The 12,906-nt window shown below is 38.0% G+C and overlaps 1 protein-coding gene across 1 annotated transcript in view; it reads left to right on the top strand.

Annotated features, from left to right (window-relative positions):
* Positions 1 to 12,906, top strand: part of atp1a2a (ATPase Na+/K+ transporting subunit alpha 2a) — a 46,913-nt gene that overhangs the window by 18,904 nt on the left and 15,103 nt on the right. Inside the window, exons 11-15 of the mRNA XM_042498280.1 lie at positions 3,106 to 3,240; positions 5,753 to 5,832; positions 7,452 to 7,561; positions 8,786 to 8,961; positions 11,690 to 11,826. Coding sequence (XP_042354214.1) covers positions 3,106 to 3,240; positions 5,753 to 5,832; positions 7,452 to 7,561; positions 8,786 to 8,961; positions 11,690 to 11,826 — 638 coding nt within the window. The remainder of the gene's footprint in view (positions 1 to 3,105; positions 3,241 to 5,752; positions 5,833 to 7,451; positions 7,562 to 8,785; positions 8,962 to 11,689; positions 11,827 to 12,906) is intronic.

Below are 12,906 nucleotides of genomic sequence, written 5' to 3'. Positions count from 1 at the left end.
AATATTGATGACTATGAGCTACTCTTTTTCAAAGCCAGAAACACGAAACATAGTCTCAGTATTGTGATATCACAAATATAAAGTCTGGAGCTGCATCATAGACAATGAATAGGAGCCTGATTCTGATGACCCACACAATGTTTGTTTCCTTTTTTATACCCAAATGAGCTTTATTATATTGTAGTGTTGTCAGTTGTCATCCCAATTCATTGTCTATGGAGCAGTGCCAGACTTTAAAACCCATGACATCACAATTCTGAGCTTTAGCTCCCTAGTTTTTGAGCTTGGGAGAGAGTGGTTCATGATTACTAATATTTTAGGACTGTCTTAGTCCATAGAAGTAACATGCATGAATTTGAAAATGAGCATAGTTCCCCTTTAACATCATAAAAATGTACTTCAAGTGATAAAAGCAAAGTGACTCATTATGCAACAGAATTGCCCCTATCAGTGTTACATTATCATATATTATATCATCCAAGCAGCATTTTAATGCTGCAGCTGGTCGAGGTGGAGCTAATTTTATCTACTTCACACATCATTGAGCCGTTTAATCTACTGTATAACAACGTATCTTATTTTATAAACTGCTGATATGAGTTGTGTTTAACATCTTAATATGATAAGTGACTAAGTGTCATATAAATGTAGTTATAAGTGCAATATTCCCCTCTATTTATATTTACAATATTTATTATACTTAACTTAGTTAGACCACTGCTATTGGGTATAACACAAGTAAATAAAACAGTAAAAACTGTACACTACAGTGCAGTATTAAGTACCATAATATAGAGAAAATATAGTTTAGTTTAAGAGTACTTGAGAATTGCACAGGAATTGAGTAAAAGTATTTTGAATTCTCATCTGCAAAACAGCCAAGCCTCACCTACAGGGAGAAAAACAACCCATAAAAATGATTCGTCAATACCACTTGACACAGGTGCACTATACACACATACTGACTGACACAGTTAGCCTCCTTCTCACACGTAAACACACACACACACACACACACACACACACACACACACACACAATAATCCAATGCACCCCTGGAAATAACTCCCCCACACTGATATACAAACACACACACTGCTGGGTAGGTAAGTCAATAATATCCCACACTTCTACCTACCGCTCTTCTCCAACCTGTGCTACACTGACCTGAAGAAATTCTCGGTGTGGCTGTCAGCGACAGGGATTACAGCTTCTTGGCTCCGGTGGGAGCAGACCCTGCCGCTGCAGCCTCTCTGCCCCCTCGAGGTGCCCGGGCATCCTCACTGCATTAAGTAACAGCCATATCTCCTGACAGCACTCAAACATAGCAGTGAAGTCCATATCTGCACTCGGAAAAACAAGAGAAATGGAATTTCCTTGATCTATTTATTCATTCATGAAAAGGCACAAACAAGGACAAATCTTGCGGCGCGCGTGTCCTTGTTTTGCAGCTGTTCATGAATGAATAAACAGGAACAAAGAGAAATCTCTTGTCTTGGTTCGGCCCCTGTTGGTATATCGGCCGTCAGGTCAATCAGCTCTGCATGGATTCTAATAAATTGGCTCCAAGAGCGGGATGATTTGTAGTGATCATCATGGATTTTTAAAATTTTTTATCAAGGAGGACTTTACAGGTTATCAGAGGAGATTTTTTACCTTAAATGATTCAAGCACCGCAGAAGCAACTTTGTCACACATGTCAAAGCTAGTAAACCTGCAAAAAAACACAAAAAACTAATACAGAGCAATGTGCATCCAAACAGGGATAATTCAATCCTGAGCCTTGTAAAATAGACCTCTTTACCATCTGTCTCTTTGTCTGTGTGAAATTTAGTGTGCAGATGTCTACATGTGCAAGTAGTCTACACGGATTAATGGACCTTTTCTGAATGTTAAAATGCATAAATTATATTTAAAGGAGTAGTGTGTAAGATTTAGGGAGACATCATGTCAGTGAGCTTTGCAGATTCCAACTAGCTGAAACTTCTTTAGAATTCCTTCAGTGTTTATCGTTCAGGATCTGGGAGCCAAAATTTTGCGGAGGTCCTCTCCTCTCCAAAACAAATGGAACAAATGGTGATTTATATTTAAAAAAAAAAAAAAACACCCAGTAATGCAGTTTCAGGTTAGAAAAACTGGTGTTTTTCTGAGGCTCCTTGCCACATGGGGGCTTCTAACTAAGGTGGCAGACGAATGACCATATCTATAGCCAGTGTTTGGTTTGTCCATTATGGGCTACTGTACAAACATGGTGTTGCAACATGTCGATCTCCATAGACAAAAACCTGCTCCCTTTGTAGATATAAACATCTTACTTTTACGTAATGAAAACACAGTGACTCTTATTTTCAGGTTATAATACACTAAAGAACTCATACTTATTATATTATATTCCATTCCCGCTAATATATCCCCCTAAATCCCACACACTGGACCTTTAAACTCTGTGTTTAAGTTTTACCTCTGCTCCCCATTAAAGCATGCAGTATCGCTATAAAACTAATGTTTACTTGTTCAAACAAAAATGGACCACACAGAACAGTGTTTTGTGCTTTAATTCCTTCAAGCTTTAATTTACTTGTTAGCTACATCCGTAAAACTGCTTTGCTATTGATTATTGCCAACAGGCAATGGTCTAATGTCTTCCTCTGACAATATTTATTTTCAACTCTTCATATCTAGGACCTTTTACATCCATACCCTTTAAAACTGCCCTTAAAAATACCTTAAAAAGAGTACACATGACAAACTAACCAGCTGTGTTTTTCCACAAGATGCTGAGCTGCTGTAATCAAATTATTATTCATCCCCTAAACTGAAAAAGAAAACTAAGTTTTGCGCTTTCATTACCTCTACATTAAATTGTTACATAACTTTAAAAACAATGTGGCCAGATTACAAGCCCGGTGATGCAGATGATACTCTGCTACCTGCATTATTAATGAGAACCATAATGGAAGGAAAGCAAGTCCTCTCAGGTACTGCTTTAATCAGTTAAAGTTGCCTTCCACCGCAGTGTGATAAACACAGGGAGTGAGACAGACAACACTCATTTCTTAATATGCATATGTGAGTGACTGTGCAAATGTGTGTGTGTTTCCCCAGAGGGAGACGGCAGGGGATGCATCAGAGTCAGCTCTGTTGAAATGCATCGAGCTGTGCTGTGGGAGTGTTCGTGAAATGAGAGTTCAAAACCCCAAAGTGGCAGAGATCCCCTTCAACTCCACCAACAAATACCAGGTACGGCATGGGGCTAATGTTGCATCATGGCTTAGTGCTGCTGATGCAAGTCTACAATGAAATCCTAACATCCATTTACACAGCATTCATAATTTACTGCATGGTCACTGTGGATTTCACACAATGTTTTACAAAGGAAAATGTATTTTTTTTAAGTTTTTAGTTTTAAACTTTTAGATTTTAATTTATTTATTTATTTTTTTCTATTTATGAATTATATATTATTGCTTTTAAATCTCAATTTTCTTATTAATTTTAAATTTAATGTTTTTTTTTTTTTAAAAATTCATTCTGTTAGAGCTCTTTAAATTGACAATATTATGATGTTTTAAAAGATGCATTTCTAACTCTTGAAGATCACTTTTTTTTTTTTACCTTAGATGCTTTGAGTGAATCATGCATATTCATTTTTAACCTTTTTCCATTCAAGGAAGACAGCCTGAACATGCATGCTCTTTTAAAGCGACACACTGCTTTACATTCATACTGTTGCACACATTTATGCTCGGGAACTGCCACAACAGGCCACAGGCACATCACTGTTTGCTACAGAGAAGCTGTTGCAAGGTTGTGATGTGTGTTATTTGTGAAATCTGTTTTTGTTTGAGATGGTCACAGCAAAAAGACTAGTTTTGGGTAGGGTTGGATGAGAAAGACCTTAAAGGGACAGTTTACACCAAAATCAAAAATACATATGTTTCATCTTACCCATAGTGCTATTTATAAATTTAGATTATTTTAGTGTGGGATGCTGAGTATTGAAGATATCAGCCATAGAGATGTCTGCCTTCACTCTAATATGATAGAACTAGGTGGCACTTGTCTTGTGGTGCTCAAAGCATGAAAAAAATACATTTGAAAAACTCAACAGAAATGTCTTTTTCCAGAAATCATGACCCAAGATAATCCATATACCTTGTTGTGAGCCGTGTAATGTAACCACATCACTGTGGGGGAAGTGTACATCTACTGCTAGCTCACTCATAGCACCACTAAGCTTGCTAAATTTACAGCATAGCCAAGGAGGATGCCATTAATCATTACTTCTCGAGTTCTCACGAGCCTCTCATCCATGAGTAGATGTACGCTTCCTTCTGTGCTGTGATATGGTTGGAGGGTATAGTTCAATAGAGAGAAAATAGTTACTCAATGAAAATGCTCACAACAAAGTCTGTGGATTATCTTGAGCAACCGGGGCATGATCTCTTGTAAGAGACATTGCTGTTGAGTTTTTCAAACATATTTTTTTGGTGCTTAGAGTACCACAAGTCAAGTCCTATCTGGCTCCATTACATTAGAAAGACAGCAGATATCTCTACGGCCACTATCTCCACCACTCAGCAGCTCACACCAAAACAACCTAGACTGAAAAATAGCACCACAGTTAAGAGAGAAAGTATGTATTTTTGAATTTGGGGTGAACTGGCCCTTTAAATATATTGTCAAGTGTGAGGAGCTCTATCTGATAATTTACATTTTAGACTATATCATATTTTTCACCAGGCAATTCACTACATTTCTGATGACAATAAACAAGCTGTTTTGCATGGTGCTTTCACATCACAGCCAATATACAAACACATGTGGAATGTTGGTACATTTTAAATTTATTTTCCTTATCAACAACAACAACAAAAGCATTATTTTCTCAGTGATACTTCAATTTTATGCTTTTTTACTGTACACAATAGATCACAGCAGGCACTTGTGGGGTGTTAAGATAAGCTGCATGCTTTGTTACATGTAGGAGTTGATAACAACAACAAAAAAATAAAAGTTAATATTGAACTATGTAAAAAGTCATCACACAGAGCTTTAACACTTTGCTCAAGGGCACCGCAACAATTAAGACAAGGGGAATGTTTTTGCTTTGCACACCCAGTCTTCCTCATCTCGTCTGGAGATTTGAACCGGCATATGAATAACACAACAGTGATGTTGAAGCAAACAAAGGACTTCCTGCATGCATTTTGTGCACCTGTTCCCTGACTTAAAATAGGAACGTCTGTGTTGAGGAGAAAAAAAAAAGCAATTTTGCTCTGGTTTCCTGAGATTAGATATGCTGTGACTCAGATACAAATTACCTGGGGGCGTGTGTGTGTGTGCTTGTATGTGTGTGTTTGCATGTGTGGGTTTTGGGGGGAGGGATAATGCAAAGTGTAACACCACACGAATACATGTGAGAGTGTGAATGAATGCTCCTACAAAACGGGGAATACATGTGACTTACAATCTGCACTCAGTCAAGTCAGCGTTGATAGCACTTTTATTTCAAACCACTCAGAAAGATATGACACCTGCATCTAAGACATGATTGCTGGTACGACTGTGACATTCATTGCTGAGCGTTACTAAAGAGCATCTCTTGTCCTGACCCTTGCTCTTACTAAAACAGAAACATTACAGAGCAAGACACACTCAGCCATAAACTACATGTTGCATCTTGTTTCAAAATAAATCCTTTCATGTTATGTCCTCACCAATCTTCAAATATTTTCCACTTTTTTTCAAGCTCTCTGTCCATGAAGCAGAGGACAATCCCTCCGGTCATATTCTGGTCATGAAGGGAGCGCCGGAGAGAATCTTGGACAGGTTGGTTAATCAATAACAGATTGATTAAATGTCTCGCAAGTGAGGAAGCACAAAATGTGTACTTTTTCATTTACCTATTCCTTCTCTTCTAGGGATGAAGTGAAAGTAAACAGCACACGCCTGAAAGGCTGGAAATATTCTATATGTATTATTTCTTTATTGTTAACAAATCCCATGAAAATACTAAAAGATCCTAGTAACGAGTATTGTGTATCAAAAACCTGATAAACACAGCTCATATCTCTGTGCAATGTCTATCTGTTGAAAAAAAACAAAACTATTAAAATCATACAGAAAAATAAGTAAAACTTTATCACAATGAACAGGGTTACTATAGATTGAGTTGATGCAACATTCACTTTATGTCCTGCTGACATAACTACTCACAAGGGCACCAAATGTGTATTATTCCACTGGTGAAAATAGTAACCAACAAATTCACTGTTTACTCCTGTTGGAATAATGAACACTGCCCATCAGCTGTTTTTTTTGGAAATTGACCCACCCCTAAAAAAAAAGCAATTGAACTATATAATTGTGACCTTTTTCCACTGGAACTAATGGGCTTGGGGCTAACGCACACAGGCAGGGAAGGGAAATTGCAAAGTTTTGGTTTTAGTCCTTTCAGTGGATTTGTTGAAAATGAGAAAAATAAAGAATAGCACTGACTTCGCTGGCAGTCCGTTAGTCTATGTTGTCTTCCAATCTTTTCATCAAAAGCTTTTGTTTATGTTTTGTGTTGTCTGTTGTTTACACGCCTAAATAGCAATTACCAGTGCTGCATTGACTCATGTCTTTGACTAATCACTGTACACTTACTTCACTCAAGGGTTCCTCTCTCTTCTGCTGGAAAAGTATGTACTCTGAAATACAGGCTAACAGAGTCCATCAAAATGGCATTCTAAAGGAACGTTTCTACCAAACACTTTCAATACTTTCAGCACCCTTCGAACCAGTAGGCCCATACATCAATCTTTAGAGTTTCCATCGCCAACAGTACTCAATATACGCTGGGTTTTACCAGATAGTAATAACTGCGTCACCGCACCGTCCAGCTCTAACTGTATTTCCTCATTATGGCCAATTCAAAGGATCATCTGGACCTCGCTAATCATACACAGAGTGGGGTTGCACACCGGCATTTTTGGAATGAAAAAGAACAGGCATTAAGTCCATTAAGCGCAAGAGTGATGATTCTCTATCGACCAATCAGTAGAAGTGTTTCTACCTCCACCTTTTAGTATCAGATCAGTGTGCTAGGTACCTCAACAGACGGGTGAAAAGAAAAATGGAACGCAATACAACAGTTCTGTTGGTACGATCCACAACTTCTGACAATAGAAACACAAACATATCTGTTCTAATGTGTAACCAACTGAAGTAAAGTGGTAACAAGGCTTAAGAAATAAGATCATTCCTAGTTCTTGCAGTGTGGAGACAATAAAAAGGGGGTTCTTAGAACAAGTTTCTGAAAAAGTTCATCTGTTCCAAAAATGCCTTATATATAACATCACATTAATATTGTTTTACAGCACTTTGTTTACATGATTGCCATACAGATAGAGACTACATTATTAGAAGTACAAGCAGTAAAAGTGTCATTAATGGATGTTTTACAGGTGCAGTAGCATTATGATCCATGGTCAGGAGCAGCCGCTTGATGAAAACTGGAGAGAGGCTTTCCAGAGTGCCTACATGGAGTTGGGAGGACTGGGAGAGAGAGTGCTTGGTAGGTTTCCTCTCACTGGCTATTATCCGCCTGGGAATAGGTAGTTGGGAGAAGCAGCTGGGCACTGCACTCCTTTTATAATCTCCTTGGTAAAGAGGGTAGTTTAGCCACATGGCCCTATAAATGTGTAGACTGCTTTTATTGCAGCAGCGTATTCAAAGACGAAGGTTTTGGCACTGCAGTCTTAACCAGAATTTCAACACACTCACATGCAGTTTTAGCTGAAATTACCATTGTTATACAAAATGTTTGAGATATGGGTCTTCTTGAGTTTAGTACATAATGTTGTATGAATTATGAACTGGTTATAGGCTGGCAATTCCGTTCAGGTCAAACTCTGCACTAAACTCTGATATAATTTGTGCATGAAATAACGTTTTCCCCTACAAAATGACACATTTTGAGTTAAAAAAAAAAAATCATCACTTGAAGTTCAACTTTCAGTATCTCTCAAGTGTTTAGCATCCAGACTCTGTAAATGTCATCATCTTGACAACCAAGGAAAAAAAGTTACCTGGCATCTTTTTAAAAGTGCCATAGGTAATAATTATGTGCTATCATCATTTTGTTAGAGCAGGTGTCACTTTTTTCAAACAGCGAAATGTGGAATAATGCCGTTTTGGAAGTGACACTCCTGAAATCATGTAAATTATTAAAACCCAGTTATGCCTGAGGTGATGATGATGATGGGTCGGGTGTGTTTCACGAAAAAAAGAAAGGTTTCTCCGCTTTTAGACGGAGCATTTTATTGTGCTTTGCTCCATAGGGATTCAAGAGATGCATATTTCAAGGGCTGTGGGTCATGAATTAATAAAAGTGGCTGATTCAATTTGTATTTCAGACCTGCAACCTCCAAATCTACATCTAAAATTAAAAATGATTTGTATGCATACAGTAAGGTAAAGGATCATTGCAGCGGGGACGATGTGTTTTCTGCAGGCTTCTTTGAGAGCCTCCAGACCTCTTTCAGATTTCCATTTCTTTGAAGTGTTTTACTGTAAATAGAGGCAGCAAAATACACCGGAGCATCCTTATTGTTTATTGGATGTTTTGGACATAAAACATCCTTAGGGTCATGAAAAATTTGTCTACCTTTTAAAGTGCCAGATAAATTGTCAGTTGATGTCAAAGCAACAAAACAACAATTTTTTTGTTTGCTGCAGTACACTCTGAGGTGTCAGTCAGTTATGAATGATCACCTCACTGAACCCTCTGCTCTCGCAGGTTTCTGCCACTTGAATCTGTCTTCATCTCAGTTCCCTCGAGGATTTACCTTCGATTGCGACGACATGAACTTCCCCACCGAGCAGCTCTGCTTCCTGGGTCTCATCTCCATGATTGATCCGCCGCGTGCCGCTGTGCCTGACGCAGTGGGTAAATGCCGCTCGGCTGGTATCAAGGTAATTGGTTCAACAGACTCTACCTTCATTGTAGTTCCTGAGAAGCCTTTTCCTGGGGCTTCATTTACCGGCCTCTTTAGAGAGGGGATTTGCACGTCAGATGTCTTTTCAAATCACAAAATGCAGTCCAAATGACAATCAATCACTCCAAGAGAAAAATCGATGGATAAATGAAGTTGTGTCGCTCTGAGGAAGCTGGTGAAAACATTTCAATGTACACAGTAAAAAGGTATATTCCTTGGTATGAGTGTTTTTCTGAAAGAAACAAGTCATATTACAAAATCTTAAGAGAAGCAAAAATCTTCTTTTTTGTTTTTTATGTGAAAATAAAAAAAGCAACAACAGGTGATTAACTTATAAACTATACTCCAATATCATTTTTAGAAAAGATTCCTTTATGTAAAATGCAGGTTCAGTACATATATTACAAATTTTCATATATGTTAACGAACTGCAAATAAACACAGAGCAGATGTTTTGTCAGAAAAGTAAGTTAAGGTACCAAAGTTTTCATGCTTAATTGGCTTACAGAGGTAGAAGTGAGTGAAGATGTTACTATTGCTTAAGGGAAGGAAATGTTTATGCTAAAAATGGCAACAAAGGGGATGACATGCGTGATAAAATGTTAAGATTACAAAGTTTTATGATCTTTTGACTGATGCATTATGGTATAAATTTAAAAGTAGTCTTTTTTGACTTGACAAAAATCTGATTGGGGTTGAAAAATTTTCTGTTTAAATAAATTTATAGTTAGAAATGTGGGCAAATGTTTGGCAACGGGCAACATTGATGTGGGCTGTCTTGTTTATACAAACAGATAAACACCTAAATTCCACACTAAGCTGGGATTTAAACTGGTTAATGTAATTATTAGAATTTTATACTATGCAGATGATACAATTTTACTACATGTGATGAAGTGTGTCAACGTGCTTCATATAAGTGTTAAACACTTTCAGACATTAAAGCCTATTCCACTGAGCAGTCCTGTTGAGTGTGGTTCAGTCCAGTCCAATCCAGTCAAATTAAGTCCAGTCCGGTCCGGTCCAGTCCAGTCCAGTCCAGTTCAGTTCAGTTCAGTTCAATTCAGTTCAGCTCAGTTAGTTATACAGAGGAATGGTCAAAAGTTGTGGATGGTACTGATTAAACCCTTCCATTTCATCCTGTTTTGCATCACCTCTCTGTTGAGGTACCGAGCACACTGGTCTGATACTAAAAGGTGGAGCTAGAAATACTGCATTCCATTGATCGGTCAAGAAAGAATTGTCACTTTTGCTCCTCAAGGACACAATGCACAAATCTGCTATTTTTAAATATTCCATCGATTGTGACAGAGACTGTAAACACTCTCTCTGGTCTTTTTTGTTGTGAAATGTTGGTTTGCAACACTGTTCTGTGGACGATCAGTGAGGTGTCGACCTCTGCATTGCCCATGAGGAGGAAATAAAGCGAGAGCTGGACGGAGCATTGATGTGGCTTTTACAACCTTGCCTACATTTAGAGCACTGTCTACTGCGGAAGCACTAAACAGATCTAAAGGTTAGATACGTGTCTGTATGGGTACAGTTCTAAGGGTACTGCCCTGAAAGTGTTTGCTGGAAACATGGCTTAAGAGCTGTAGGTGTGTTGTCTGTTTTTTGCCATTTCTGTACACACCCATTACAATCCAGTGTATTACCTTGTAGGTGAGCCTAGGAGGAAACTAGAGCACATAGCTCTGTTGCTCTAATTACTTTTTATTGGATTGGTAGTACTAACGTTTCACTGTAATGCGCATCCTCTGCCCACAGCATCAAAGGCTTAAGTGCAACAGCCCTAGATAGCACTCTGTCATTATTGCACCTTTATGCAGCCTGTGTGTGTCCTGCTGTTGATTATGATGGTGATGGAGATTTCAAGAATGTCTACAATATGACTCATAATAACTTATCATAAGAGGTTCACATGTGATGTAACACTGATTCCTTGTGGGCTGAAAACAGGGATGGCATAAACTATTTTAAAATGACTCAAAAAAGCAGATATACTTTCACTTTTAGCTTAAGTTTTTCAGTTAACCTTTGGCCATTTAAAAAAAAAGGTAGATTCACAAGTATCATAGAAATGGACATATTTTGTCTGATGTTGGAGAAACTCAGAATGAAAGCTATTATACAGTATGTTTTGTTGTCACTTAGGTGATAAAATGAGAAGAGAGGTTTTTAGTCAAGTGCACTTCTGTCTGTTTCCTTTATTTGGAAAATATTTAGATGATATGCGTCAGAAAAGCACTTAACACTGAAAGCAGTGTGACACTGTTGAAGAGAAATTAAAATATGCTGCCTGAAACCATTTGTATGGTATTGTTAACATTGTTGCAGATGTACTGGAGGTTGACGAGTGATAATAGGCAGGTATTTTGGGGCCCTCTACCAGTCAGTCTATGCAGAGTTCGGTCTCCATAGACATATTGCGTTCTAATTTTTGTCATAATCCCGCTGCTCTGCCTGTGGGAACACAACAAACAATATTTTTGTTTGAGTGTACTGCCAGATTTGAACCCATAACCCCTAATAGTATTACTCTTTCACAGTGTAACTACACAACACATTTAGATGACTTATAGACCCTTAAGGACTATACAGCACTGTAGCTCAGGCTTGGTATGACACATGACACACAGGTGAGATACGGAGGGGTTTAACGCGATAATGCTGTGTGATTTATGAGACCTTCTGTCTGTGGTCAGGTGATCATGGTGACGGGGGACCACCCAATCACAGCCAAGGCCATTGCTAAAGGTGTGGGCATCATCTCTGAGGGCAACGAGACGGTTGAGGACATTGCTGAGAGACTGAATATCCCTCTGAGCCAAGTTAACCCCAGGTGTGTGTGTGTGTGTCTGTGTGTCTGTGTGTCTGTGTGTCTGTTTTAGAAAAGGTTTGGGGTGTGCTTTGAGAGCAACTTTTTCTGAAACTGTTTTGTTTGAGTATGTGGAAAGTGATAGGATATGTGTGCATATGCCACTGTCATATCTGTCCCTATGAAGCTATGGTCATTATCTTAGACTGGAAACATGGGAAAACAGCTACCTGGGCTCTGTCTAAAGAGGACAAAACTGCCTACCAGTACTTCTAAATCTAACAAATTACATGTTATATCTCATTTGTTTAACAAAATAGTTCTCTAATGTGTAAAGAAAAGATTCAAGATTCAAAGTGTTTATTGTCATATGCACAGTATGGAAAAGGAGACGTCAATAAAATAGAAATTACATGTATAGAGAAGATAGAAAGTAACAATCCTAAAGTAACAATAAGGAAGATCAAAATGACAAAAATAAGCAGAGATCAAAATTAAGCTCTGCCAAAGTAGAGGTGTGGATTCAATTTACATGACATTGACGAATTTCATGACTTTAGACTCAACTTGAGAAAATCAAGAAATAAAAAAAAAGGACTTTAAGACCAATGATTTGTGACTTTGCTTCAACTTGAGCCTTTTGACTTGTAAATCAGTTCACTTACATAACCTTATGTCTTCACTAACATCACCATATTCATTTGCACAAAGGTGACAGACACTTCATTCCCCAGATCCACTTTGGCTGAATCACTGACAGCATTGAGAGGAGAAGCGTCAAGAACTAACGTGATAATACTGAGCAGCAGTTTAAAAAATTATGCCATTTATTTTTTAATTTCATGTAAACAAACACGCAACAACATACAATTTCACCTTGCAGGAGAACAGTCATACAGAATGTCTTACAAATTTCAGCATAGAAAGTTATTGACATTTTTTCTAATATGAGACAACTTGAACACAACCGAACAGGACAGACACATTCAAAATTCAGGTGTCATGTTAGTTTGTTATGCTTTGACAGTGCAGTGTTAACACTACTTTTTTAGACTTGCTTCAGCTACCCTTTTTAACAGATTAATACTTATACTAATACTAATG

This window comes from Plectropomus leopardus, chromosome 12 (genome assembly GCF_008729295.1).
Source record: "Plectropomus leopardus isolate mb chromosome 12, YSFRI_Pleo_2.0, whole genome shotgun sequence".
NCBI lineage: Eukaryota > Metazoa > Chordata > Actinopteri > Perciformes > Serranidae > Plectropomus > Plectropomus leopardus.
This window is presented reverse-complemented; position numbering and strand designations above follow the sequence as displayed.